This window comes from Pleurodeles waltl, chromosome 1_2, assembly GCF_031143425.1.
Source record: "Pleurodeles waltl isolate 20211129_DDA chromosome 1_2, aPleWal1.hap1.20221129, whole genome shotgun sequence".
Classification (NCBI taxonomy): Eukaryota; Metazoa; Chordata; class Amphibia; order Caudata; family Salamandridae; genus Pleurodeles; species Pleurodeles waltl.
In genome coordinates this window covers 182410736-182424627 of record NC_090437.1, presented here as the reverse complement: position 1 = coordinate 182424627, position 13892 = coordinate 182410736, and the positions used below count along the sequence as shown (strand labels likewise).

Sequence of the window (13892 nt, the reverse complement as noted above, 5' to 3'; positions counted from 1 at the left end):
ATACAAAATTACGTTGTTTTTTTTTTAGTAAAAAAACTATCACTCTAATGGAAGTGACAATGATATTCAGATTTTTGGGACAAGAGAATCTTTCAGTAATAGTGTCGCCACAGAGAATAGGGTTCAACTTTAAAGGCCATGAAGAATTGCCACTGACCCCTTCTGGACAATTAAGGCAAAAAACATGACGACCACATCATGGATTAACAGTCCATGTAAATCCCAGGGGGGGCTTTCATATGTTTAACCTTACCATGGAATGTTAAAAACATGTCTTTCGTTATCCACAGGCAGTTGGGCACCACTACAGTACAGCCCCTCTCAGCAGCTAATAACTAGGACTTGTGTCAAAGGTCGACTTGGACCTGAAAATGCTCAAGAAAAATATATCCATCAAGGAGCCCCTATTAAGGAGACCACTGGCTATTACACCGCCAAGGCAACGTGCAGCACGATCCTACGGTGAACCATGCCTCCTCGAAGAGTGAAGGTCTGTGCATCCCAAAAAGATACTCCCCAGGGCCTTGACTGAAAAAAACAATGTGAACAAGCTCACATCTCAAACAGTTTTTTTTGTTTTTAAATCCCAATGAGCACTTTGTGGAACGAGCCTTTGGTTTATATACTCGAAAACAGATTTCCCCAGCACCCCAACCTGATGGAACTCCAAGAGAATTAGCCATCTCCGTTTATATTCAGACGATCTGGAACCACATCTACAGATCAATCAGGACAGCATCAACCCTCCTCCAGTACAGGAAAGACCAGGACAGACACCTCTTCTTTAATAATAACAAAAAACTAAATCACGGCATAACAGTCCACATCTACACATAGAATGGACATACCCTTCAATCTCTCATTGACACTACCCTCACTTTTTATCCAGTACAGTAATCCGCAGCATGTTGGCCAAGTTCACTATATAAAAACACCACATACTCCATGCAATTGTCATAAATATATTACGCGAATGCATGAAGCAAAGCAAGAAGATTCGGACTGGATGGGCTCAAGTGGCACAGCATATGCCTATACTTGTATTACATGGGAGCAGAAATTAATACGAGAACAAGAAAAGATACAAAGTTTAGGAATTAATTTTGTTTTTTAATTCATATCCCAAAACAGTGGTGAGGAGAGGGGCACATGTGTACTAGTAGAAACAATGGAATAGTCCACTTGCTGTACATTTCACAAACTAATGAATGGAATGTGATCAGAAAAGTTAAGAGAGTGTGTATATTAACTGTGTGTAGTTATTTTATCAAAACGCAGTGAACACTTGATTACAGGAACGGGTTATCTGTGACAGACAGGGTGGGGCAATTAGACATATGACCTGTGAGACAGGTGCTGACGATCCTAGCTTTTCAGCTATCAACAATTTACGTACTGGGGTATAGTCTGCACTTCGAATAGTAAACAGTTAAAAGCCAGGACTGGTCGAATGAGGCAAGCTGACACAATGTTGTTCGACATTCAAGACTGCAAAGTGTAAGCCGGGCCATAGTGGAGAAAATGTCCAAACGCCTACAGCCCCGAATATGTTCCGACTAATCAATGAAAAGTCGTCGTAAAGTTCCATAACAAGAATGAGTGAACACTACAGTTCCGTTTTAAATGTAATCAAGTATTTGCAGTCCTATACCGATAGCTGGGAAAGTAAAAGGACTTAGGGCGTGAATGGTCATCACTCGTGTGGCGTGGGGTGATTATGGTGGGAACTGCCGATAATAAAGCAAACATACACTGCCCCTACGTGCTGCTAGACATATCGTCAATGTGCAAAGGACCTTTAGAAGGAACAGGGCAAGTACTCATTAACTAAAACCAGACCTCCAACCCCCGGCTCCTCCCGAAACGAAAGCAAAGTGTGCCTACAGTAAAGTATATTGTACCCACGGACCCTTCTGCAGCCCCAAAAAGTACTCACTCCGATGACTCGATTTCGATGGACATGTTGCAGCCTTCAGTGGGAGCAGTGCCACAGGCTCAGAATGAAACGACAACAGAGACTAACTTCCGGCGCATCGATTTACAACTTCCGCTCTTTGGTGGCTTACTTCCGCTGAAAACATGCGGGCGCTCTTTCTTACAACTATAGTGCAATCCGCAGGCACGTCTCTATGGTCACCCGTGCGTCTAAGTCAGAGAGGTTTACTAAAGGACTAGAGCGCTAACCTAATGGAGAGGTTGAAAGACTCGTCGAATGCTAAAGTTATTGTAACGTTCAGGGCGAAGGTTCTGCTCAGTCTTGGTTGTCCCGCAGCTGCATGGGATAAAGGAATTGAAAAATTACTCATGTCTGTGGCCAAGTTTGGCAACGGACATGCAACGCCTATCTTCCCCCTCACCACTAGGCAGACAGACCCCCTAGAATATTGCGCCTCGGTCTTGTATATACAGCAGCAAAAAAAGCACATTTCGTAGGACATAATTTTTTTTTTTTTGCGAATTTTTGTGGCCCCTTATTTTATTCGGATTTATTAGTTCAGAAGAGTTTCCGTTAACAGAAAAATTTGCAAGCTGTTCTCAAAGAATATTTCCCTTTGAAAGAAGCATATCAAAAGTAACTGGAAATGATTTGATTTTGTTATTCATCCTTTACAATTGAGTTTTAGCCCTCAAGATTTTGAAACAAGAAACCTACCTTTCTTAGTATTGCGAAGCCATCAATGAAGCCTCCCAGCGTGTATTGCATTAGATTAAATGCCAGAAGCACTCTGTGAGAGGAAACTGTCTATTGGCCTCAACCTAATTGACTCCCACCACTGGGACTTTGCTCCATTCACATACTTCTACAGACATAGAAAGCCGAGGAAGTCATTTTCCTCTGAAAAACATCAGCTACTTAGGTCAGGCACAGGACATCAGCATGCCACTTCTGGTCCAGGTGATAGTGACAATGCAAGAGTACACAGAAGAGATGGGAGGAATTGGATGAAAGTCTTAGATATGTCCAACAGGTAGGCAGAAGGATGAGTAACTATGTGGGTGGAAGAAGAGAGGAATGCCGACAGTCGTGAGAGAGGTGCAGATAAGGTTGAAAATAGGTCAGCTGCAGCACTTGATAGAACAACATAACTGGAGAGAAACTGCTTGAGGATTAGAACCTTAATATAACACCTTGGTGAAAACAGACTCCCTTTCACCATCTTTTCTCCTTTTAGGCCCCACATGGATTTTTGACGTTCACTTCCCCTGATACATTCCTCATTTTTTTTTAATGGCAGTGATCATGGCCACCTTGGCTGGCCTTTGCATCCAAGATAAAATTAGCAGGACATCGCCAGATGGCAAAGGCCAGACTCTACCATCAGCCCTGACAAAAAGGGCACAGTTCTCCTACATACAATTTCCCCATGTCTGCCTTATGTAACTAGAGCACTGAACAGCAAAGATAACCCATACCTCTTGCCGTTATCTAGTGGGAATCCTTTCCTACACTATCACTACCTAATCACTGTGTAGGAAGCTGGCATAGTGTGTGGTGGATACCTTATACCAGGTCCAGGTATTCTCTATTAGTGCAGTGTAGGCAGTGTCTAGAAGCCAGGCTCTCTAGAGGTAACTGTGGATGAGCAGCCAAGTCTAATCTAGGAGACATGCAAAGCTCATGCAATACCACTGTAGTCATACAGCACTTACACACATAAAATAAAACACTCAGTGTTACAAAAATAACGGTCCTTTATTTTAGTGACACAGTTACAGACAAGTACTAGAGAGGCAACCCTCCAATAGGAGGCAAGAAAAACACTATATATGTACACTAGTAATCACAAATAGGCATACATAGCAATAGAAACCAATGCAAATAGCAATAGTATATAGTGACCCTACGGGGAGCCCAAATAATATACTAAAAACATAGAATGCGAATGCAGGACCCCCATTGAGGTAAGTGGGATGCATGGAGGGGAGCTGGAGGACCTAGATAACCCCAAAGGTAAGTACCACAGTGCCTCCCAGCGACCAGGAAGAAAGGAGTAAGTGACTGGGTATTCCCCAAACCACCCAAAAGGAAGAAAAATAAGATAACGCAACACCCAGACAAGACTGCAAGAAACCTGTGGAAGAAGGGGACCAAGTCCAGAAGCCACAGAAGTTTCCAGTGAGGGCTGGAGCCACTACCCACTGTCTGTGGTTGCAGGAGTTGGGCGACGGTAGGATGAAGACAGTCAACAATGCAGCCTTGGAGACGGTGGAGAGTTCCTGGAGGATGCAGTCGACATCCCACGCCAGATGGATGATTGCAGTCGATCAGTGGCAGGGAAAAGCCACCAACAAGCTTTGGCAAAGGCAGAAGTCGCAGTGAAGCAAAAGTAGAGCTGCCGGGGACCTGCAACTTCCAGTAGGACTCAACCCACAGAGAGCAAGGCAGAGAGTCCACAGAAGTAAAGGCCGTCCCCACAAGTGACCCATTGGAGGAGGAACCATGAGTTGCGGAGGAGTGCACGCCGCACAACTGGAGAAGGGTCTCATGCCGCAGGGAAGGCACGCAGAGGGCTGTGCGTCGCAGGAAGGAGTGCTAGGGGCTGGGTACACGGAGCCTGAAGATCCCTTGAAGGAGATACCAACATGCCTTGGTAGCTGCAAGTGATGCAGTGCACAGGGGTATTGTCCTCCGTGGAAAGGCAAGGGCTTACCTCCACCAAAGTTGGACAGCTGGCAGAGAGGACCAAGAGGACTACTCCAGACCACCACAAATGAGGCAGGATCCACACAGCTTAGGATGAGAGGAGATCCACGCAGCCGGTTGTCGTTGCAGTTGGTGCCAGCCAATGCGGGAGAGTGACTCCTTCACTCCAAGGGAGGTTCCTTCCTCCTTCTCATGCAGACTGAAGATGTGCCACCCTCAGAGGATGCACAGCTGGGGAAATGTTGGAGAAGCTGGAAGGAGCCGTGGAAACAATGTTGCAAGCAGAGTCTTCGTTGTGGATGCAGATTGTCGGTTCCTAGAGGGTCCAGTCGCAGTTCCAGTGGCTAGAATTCGAAGTAGAGGTTGCAGAGGAGTCGTGCTGGAATCTTGTAAGCCGAATCTGAGGACCCACCCCAGAGGAAGACCCTAAATAGCCCTGAAAGAGGATTGGTAACCTAGCCAGGTGACCACCTATTAGGAGGGGGCTGTGACATCACCTGCCTGATCCTGCCACTGAGATGCCCCCAGAGGCCTCTGCCCACCTTGGATTCAAGGTGGCAGAATCAAAGCACTCTCTGGGCACCCACTCTGGAGTGGTGATGGACAGGGGAGTGGGAGTGGGAGTGGGAGTTTTTCACCAGAGCAGGGACCTGGGGTCCCTGAACTGGTGTAGACTGGTTTATGCTTAGAGGGCACCAAATGTGCCCTTCAAAGCATACAAGTGGCTTGGGGAGGCTACACCTCCCAAATCATGTAACACCTATTTCCAAAGGGAGAGAGTGTTACACACAGTGCCCCCCCCCCCCCCCCCCCCAAGGAAATCCTTAGATCTGCCTTCCTGGGCTTGAGATGTCCAAGCAGCAGGATGGCAGACATCTGTCTGAGTTGTGGCAGCAGCTTGGGCTGCCTGGGAAAACCCCAGAAGGCTGGTAGGAGCAATGCTGGGGTTCCCCTAAGGAGCCCCCATAGTGCATGGAATCATACTTCCAATACTGGCAACAGTATTGGTGTATGATTCCGACATGTTTGATACCAAACATGCCTAGGTTTGGAGTTACCATTATGTAGCTGGACATAGTCAGTGACCTATGTCCAGTACATGCATAAAATGGCGTCCCCACAGGAAAATGGAACTGGAGTTTGTAGGAGCACCGCTGCTAGTGCAGGGGTGCCCTCACACACAGGTACCTGCAACCTGCCCTCTGGGCTAGGATGACCTACAATAGGGGTGACTTACAGTGACCTGGTGCAGTCACCTGAAGTGAAAAAGGTGCCTTTTCATGCAGGCTGCAATGGTAGGCCTGCATTTATATTTTACATGGGCTCCCCATGTGTGGCATAATACATGCTGGAGCCCACGGGGATCCCCTGGTACCCCAATGCCCTCCTGGGTCCCTCAGTACCATATTCTAGGGACTTACACGGGGGCACCAGTGTGCCAAATGTAGGGTGTATGTTTTTCAAGTAACTGAATTTAAAGGGAGAGAGCAAATCAATGGGATCCTGGTTAGCAGGATCCCAGTGAACACAGTCAACACACTGACAACATGCGGAAAATGGGGGTAACCATGCCAAGAAAGAGGGTACTTTCCTACACTCTGCATCTTATTTTTAGCACAGATATGGTGAGAAGAGATGCAAGTTCTCTGCAACTCTAGTTGGGTCTAGGCTAAGGTTCTCAAGTAGGTGCCATACTGCTTGCCTTTCTTCTCCCTACTAACCCCTGTGTCAGACAATGGGAAGAACAGTTCTGCATTTCATCAGGTATTTTGAACATTATTTCTAAGATGCTTGTAAGGAAGTAGCTCTTGCCCCTGCTATTACATCCTGACTTAACCCCAACAGCTCTGAACAAGACATTCAGACTACATTATCAGCATGACACTTTCTATGCTTGATTTTATAGTAGTGACAAAACCTGTAGAAGGAGGACACTGCATCCTTAAACATCCCTTTTCCATGGTGTCTGAAGTGAGACTTAGTACCTGTGATTGGTGCGAGGGCCAACATCCTCCGCACTCTTAATGCTAACTTTTCTGTACAACAGTATTCAATCTAATCTAATCTTTTTTTTTTAATAATGATCATTCTAATGCTGAGTGCTGAGGGCAAGCATACAGTAAAACCCCGTCCCCTACTACTACTAAATAGAGAAATTAATGCACTTGGGTCCTGACTAAATCTCCATTTTAGTTATAAAACACAATATTCTTACCTGGAGCAAAATATTATTTCAGGTCTTTAAGTGTTGGTATGAAACCAGAAAAAATCCACCTTCCTGGAAGGGTAAAGGGAAAAGTTATTGTCCTGGGAATTATCCTCAAATTGCCCTGTTGGATGTGGTGGGTAAAATATTTGATAAGGTAGATCGGACTATGTTATGGGCAAAGCTTTCTCGACTAGGCATTGCAGGTACTCTCCTAGATTTGGTGATTGCCCTGCATTCCTTCATCTGGTGTAGGGTGCTGTTAGGGGGAGAGGGGGGTATATCTCAGCAAATAACAACTCAGAATGGTTTAAAACAAGGTTGTATGTTAGCCCCAATGCTGTTCTCCTTGTACACCTCTGACTTACCCACTCACCTATCCCGGTGTGAGGGTTTCACCCCTATATTAGGAGGAAGGACCATACCCTGTTTTCTCTATGCCGATGATATAATCTTACTAGATCTTACACCAATAGGGTTAAATAATCATCTTCAGGCCTTGGGGCATTTCACACAAGCCCATTTCCTAAAAATATACTGCTCCAAAAGTAAAATCCTGTGTTTCCACAGTAAAAGAAGGCTCAAATATGGTAATTTTTGTTGGTCAATGGGTGCTCAGAAGCTTGAGAGGGTAAACTCTTATACATTTTTGGATACAATTGTCTGCGGCAACCTCCGCGATAAGGCACACATAGAACAAAACCAAAGGAAAACTCTATCCCAAACTAATGGCTTGAATACCCTTTATATGGCTACCGGCAAGAGGCATTTCAAACACCTCTTAGAGGTGTACTGGGCAAAGTTTCCTCTGTCTTCACTCTATGGGCTAGAGCATGTCAAAGTTTCCCAATTTTTTTTTTCAGATAAACTAGAGGGTCGCGTTCTGAGGAAACTCTCTTCCACAAACTCGGCCCTCTCTGCAGTAACCTTAAGGCTTGACATGGGCCAACGATGGGCTTTTGTTTAAGGTCTCGCTGAGGTTGTACGTTGGGTGGTCAGTATGATGAATTGTGGTGATGATTCTTTGACATCATGTAGGAAGTTGGCTCTGTATGTGCTATTTCAAAGTAAGGAATAGCATGCACAGAGTCCAAGGGTTCCCCTTAGAGGTAAAATAGTGGTAAAAATAGATAATACTAATGCTCTATTTTGTGGTAGTGTGGTCGAGCAATAGGCTTATCCAAGGAGTAGTGTTAAGCATTTGTTGTACATACACATAGACAATAAATGAGGTACACACACTCAGAGACAAATCCAGCCAATAGGTTTTTGTATAGAAAAATATCTTTTCTTAGTTTATTTTAAGAACCACAGGTTCAAATTCTACATGTAATATCTCATTCGAAAGGTATTGCAGGTAAGTACTTTAGGAACTTCAAATCATCAAAATTGCATGTATACTTTTCAAGTTATTCACAAATAGCTGTTTTAAAAGTGGACACAGTGCAATTTTCACAGTTCCTAGGGGAGGTAAGTATTAGTTAGGTTAACCAGGTAAGTAAGACACTTACAGGGCTTAGTTCTTGGTCCAAGGTAGCCCACCGTTGGGGGTTCAGAGCAACCCCAAAGTCACCACACCAGCAGCTCAGGGCCGGTCAGGTGCAGAGTTCAAAGTGGTGCCCAAAACGCATAGGCTAGAATGGAGAGAAGGGGGTGCCCCGGTTCCGGTCTGCTTGCAGGTAAGTACCCGCGTCTTCGGAGGGCAGACCAGGGGGGTTTTGTAGGGCACCGGGGGGGACACAAGCCCACACAGAAATTTCACCCTCAGCGGCGCGGGGGCGGCCGGGTGCAGTGTAGAAACAAGCGTCGGGTTCGCAATGTTAGTCTATGAGAGATCTCGGGATCTCTTCAGCGCTGCAGGCAGGCAAGGGGGGGGTTCCTCGGGGAAACCTCCACTTGGGCAAGGGAGAGGGACTCCTGGGGGTCACTTCTCCAGTGAAAGTCCGGTCCTTCAGGTCCTGGGGGCTGCGGGTGCAGGGTCTCTCCCAGGCGTCGGGACTTTGGATTCAAAGAGTCGCGGTCAGGGGAAGCCTCGGGATTCCCTCTGCAGGCGGCGCTGTGGGGGCTCAGGGGGGACAGGTTTTGGTACTCACAGTATCAGAGTAGTCCTGGGGTCCCTCCTGAGGTGTTGGATCTCCACCAGCCGAGTCGGGGTCGCCGGGTGCAGTGTTGCAAGTCTCACGCTTCTTGCGGGGAGCTTGCAGGGATCTTTCAAGGCTGCTGGAAACAAAGTTGCAGCCTTTCTTGGAGCAGGTCCGCTGTCCTCGGGAGTTTCTTGTCTTTTCGAAGCAGGGGCAGTCCTCAGAGGATGTCGAGGTCGCTGGTCCCTTTGGAAGGCGTCGCTGGAGCAGGATCTTTGGAAGGCAGGAGACAGGCCGGTGAGTTTCTGGAGCCAAGGCAGTTGTCGTCTTCTGGTCTTCCGCTGCAGGGGTTTTCAGCTGGGCAGTCCTTCTTCTTGTAGTTGCAGGAATCTAATTTTCTAGGGTTCAGGGTAGCCCTTAAATACTAAATTTAAGGGCGTGTTTAGGTCTGGGGGGTTAGTAGCCAATGGCTACTAGCCCTGAGGGTGGGTACACCCTTTTTGTGCCTCCTCCCAAGGGGAGGGGGTCACAATCCTAACCCTATTGGGGGAATCCTCCATCTGCAAGATGGAGGATTTCTAAAAGTTAGAGTCACCTCAGCTCAGGACACCTTAGGGGCTGTCCTGCCTGGCCAGTGACTCCTCCTTGTTTTTCTCATTATCTTCTCCGGCCTTGCCGCCAAAAGTGGGGCCTGGCCGGAGAGGGCGGGCAACTCCACTAGCTGGAGTGTCCTGCTGGGTTGGCACAAAGGAGGTGAGCCTTTGAGGCTCACCGCCAGGTGTGACAATTCCTGCCTGGGGGAGGTGTTAGCATCTCCACCCAGTGCAGGCTTTGTTACTGGCCTCAGAGTGACAAAGGCACTCTCCCCATGGGGCCAGCAACATGTCTCGGTTTGTGGCAGGCTGCTAGAACTAGTCAGCCTACACAGACAGTCGGTTAAGTTTCAGGGGGCACCTCTAAGGTGCCCTCTGTGGTGTATTTTACAATAAAATGTACACTGGCATCAGTGTGCATTTATTGTGCTGAGAAGTTTGATACCAAACTTCCCAGTTTTCAGTGTAGCCATTATGGTGCTGTGGAGTTCGTGTTTGACAGACTCCCAGACCATATACTCTTATGGCTACCCTGCACTTACAATGTCTAAGGTTTTGTTTAGACACTGTAGGGGTACCATGCTCATGCACTGGTACCCTCACCTATGGTATAGTGCACCCTGCCTTAGGGCTGTAAGGCCTGCTAGAGGGGTGGCTTACCTATACTGCATAGGCAGTGAGAGGCTGGCATGGCACCCTGAGGGGAGTGCCATGTCGACTTACTCGTTTTGTCCTCACTAGCACACACAAGCTGGCAAGCAGTGTGTCTGGGCTGAGTGAGAGGTCTCCAGGGTGGCATAAGACATGCTGCAGCCCTTAGAGACCTTCCTTGGCATCAGGGCCCTTGGTACTAGAAGTACCAGTTACAAGGGACTTATCTGGATGCCAGGGTCTGCCAATTGTGGATACAAAAGTACAGGTTAGGGAAAGAACACTGGTGCTGGGGCCTGGTTAGCAGGCCTCAGCACACTTTCAATTGTAAACATAGCATCAGCAAAGGCAAAAAGTCAGGGGGCAACCATGCCAAGGAGGCATTTCCTTACACATCACTATTAAAAAAAGAAGCCTTGGCTGGGAGCAGGTCAAAATATACCATTGGAAGAAATTATATACACTCCTTAGATTTCCTACAATTAGATCCTGCCCCCATTCCCACACTTCCTCAGTCACAGTTAAAAGCCATGCTCAGACATTTAACTTGGCCCGCAAGCCTTCGTCAGGACAAAAAGGCCTGTGCACACAGGCAGGTATTTCAATTTGTAACTAACACTATCCTTTTGAGGAAAATGCAGCCCTACCTAAGCTGGAACCTGTCTCACGGGATTAGGCGATTCTGGCTCCTACTGCGTCAGGGTCTGCCTCCCCTCAACTCAAGCCAGATGGTATAGATCTTCAGCTACTTGTAATTTCTGTCATAATGGCGATCAAGACCTGAACTATGTAGTTTTCATGTGTCCGGCCTTGCTGTTTCTCTGTCGTAAGTGGATACGCCCTATCTCTCTCAAACTTTCTTTATGCACAGTTCTGAGCTCATGTTGGCCTTTTCTGCCCCCTTAATGAGATGTTTTGCTATAGAGTTTTTAACTTCTTTAAAAGCTTTTTGTCCTTGTATTAAATTCAATTATCAAATTTCGTTTAAGTTTGTTCAGGAATAATGTTTGTTTTAGGCGACTAGATGCTTCTGGAGGGTGGGCGGTTGTCGTATATATAATATTGTGTTATTTATTCATTTTATGTATTTATTCTTTTTATGTGGACCTCTATAGAGGTCCGTATCATAATAAACTTAAACTTGAAACTAGTGATGAGTCTGTAATGTGATAATAAGTATTACAAATAACACAAAAAATGGACTGACAACGTGTCTGAATTATTAAACATAATAATTCTGCCTACTCCCTACAGCACACTTCAGTACAACATGTTTTGAGGCCAAACTTTTTGTGCAGCAACAAATTAAATTTTTGTTGCAATCTGCAGTAGAAAGCCGTGCCAGTGCCATGAACCCCACACACGCTGTCGGCCAGAGCACCTCAGTTCTTGCAGTCAGCACACTCTGCTGCTCCAGTACTGGGACCTCGACGGGCACATCTCTATCAGTGCACCACAGTTCACACACTCCAAGCCCTCAGCCGTGCCAGTGCTGCCTGCCGGAGCACCTCATTTCTTGCAGTCAGGAAACTGGATGCAGCTCTGCATGTGTCGTATGAAACCACGCAAAAGTTTTGTAAGGTTGTTGCCACAAAACAGTTTTGTAAGGGTGTTGCTGAACATTGGCTGTGACACACCGGATGCCATGCCCACTGTCACCTGAAATGACCCAGTTGCTAAGAAATGTAGGACTGATAGTACCTGCAATGTTGGAGGGATGGCAAATGGGTTTCTAATTGCAGGCTCCAATTGGTCACACAGCTCATGGATTGTGTTACGGTTCAGGCGATAAGTGATGATGAGGTGGCACTCCTCCATGGTAGCCATATCAACCAGGAGTCTGTAGACAGATGGAGCCCTCCCTCTCCACATGGGTCGGAAGCTATGTGGGGAAAAAGGTAGATAGATGTTGTGTAGGACTGATTACTCTATATTCACCTCACCTCACATCCATTCCATGTGTATTCCACACACACTACACACTAACAGTCCCGAAGCAGGATCTAACTCTGAATGGGCAATGTGTCGTGATTGCTGTGGATGGGACATTCAACAGTTTAGGCATACTTGCAACCATGATATGGGTGTATGCTTTTTTCATGTCACCTCTAGCTCCCTGACGGTAGACTAAATGGCTCCATATGCACTGCCCCTGTCGTGTTTGGGTAAATGTTCTGTACAAAAAATGGAAGCCTCCAGTCATACAGGTTGAGGAGAGTAGGAAGTGACATCATACCGCTGGCGTATGTCGTCATGGCGGTAGGCGGTGTTCACCGCGGTGTGTATGCTCATTGGATAACATTGTTGTCTAAGGGTAACAGGGGCCAATCAAGATCACCGTCGGCTGTGACGGTGCACACCGTCACGGTCTACGCCGCCATTTTAGTTTGCCTATGCCACTTGACCCCTGCACCTCAAGATGGCTTCTGCTCCCCTGCGTGTGCTGCTGTGTCCTGACCCTGGTCCTGGAAATGGTGCGGGCTACAGGGGAACGGGCCCCGGCCTTCACATAATTGGAGTTGGAGAAGCTGGTGGACGGGGTCCTACCCTTGTACGCAAAGCTGTATGGGCGACCAGAGGACCCGGTGAGTAGTATTCATTGGTCCCAGGAATGTGTGCCGATGCATGGGAGGGTTGTGCGAGTGACTGAAGAATGTGGACATGGATAGGTGCATTGTGCCAGGGCATATGTGTGTAGGCTCATGGATGATAGTAAGTTTGAATGGAAAATTTGCAGGTGTTGTTGTGTCCCATGTGTTAATGGTGCACCTCCACTCACAGCTACTTTTTCCTCTGTATGTTACATTCAGGTTAGCACCCATCAGAAGCAGGGATACTGGCGAGCCATCGCCAAAGAAGTGCGGACCCTGGGGGTATACAGTCGGCGGAGCACCACTGCAGGAAGTGGTGGGAGGACCTGAGACGCTGGGCATGGAAGACCGCAGAGGCCCAGCTGGGGACAGCCTCCCAACAAGGAGGGGGTGCCCGTCGGACCAGGACCCCCCTAATTGCCTACATTCTGGCGATGGCCAATTCTGAGTTGGAAGGGCGCTTGAGGCAGCACCGCAGCCACAGGTGGGTGAGTATCACCACTGTTAACATTGCTTATTGTGAAGTATAGTTGGGTGCAAAAGGGTGGTTGGCAAGTAGTGGCTGGGTGGTAGTAAGGTATGTCCATGCAGGCGTCCCCCTTTCCTTAATTGGGATTGTGAATTCTGCTTAGAAGTGGTGGGCATTTTGCCATGTCACAGGTCCCATGGGTGGCCTAGTGGGTCTGATGTATGTCTTCTGAGACTGGACACATTGTGGTGGGACAGCATCCCTCTCCCTTGTTCAAACTCAACCGATGTGGAAATGTACAGAATGGATGTGATGTAGTTGGGCAGTGAAGTGTATGTAGGTCAGTGTATTGTGGGAGCTAAAGCACCACTCAGAGGTACCTACCTTGATGTAGTAGGTGATGTGGAGGGATAGTGTCTGGGACGGGTGGGAGTGCATTTGTGCCAACATGCCATTCAATCAGGTATTGACAGCCTACATCCTTCTTTTTTCCTAACCCCCCCTTTGTGTTCTTGTGTTCATGTGTGCATTAGCTTCATCTGGTGAAGGAGCAGAGGCACCGGCGAGTGGGGATGCTGCTGCCCACGGGACCCAGGAGGCAGAGACCACAGACACCGAAGGGACCAGTGGAATGGAGGGCAAGGGGAGCACCACGG

General features: G+C 47.4%; 1 protein-coding gene across 1 annotated transcript in view; it reads right to left on the bottom strand.

The window, feature by feature from the left end:
* Nucleotides 1–2063, bottom strand: part of SMU1 (SMU1 DNA replication regulator and spliceosomal factor) — a 415488-nt gene extending 413425 nt beyond the window's left edge. Inside the window, exon 1 of the mRNA XM_069237463.1 lies at nt 1937–2063. Within this exon, the coding sequence (XP_069093564.1) occupies nt 1937–1962 (26 nt within the window). The 5' untranslated portion in view covers nt 1963–2063. The remainder of the gene's footprint in view (nt 1–1936) is intronic.
* Between the last annotated feature and the right edge of the window lie 11829 nt (nt 2064–13892).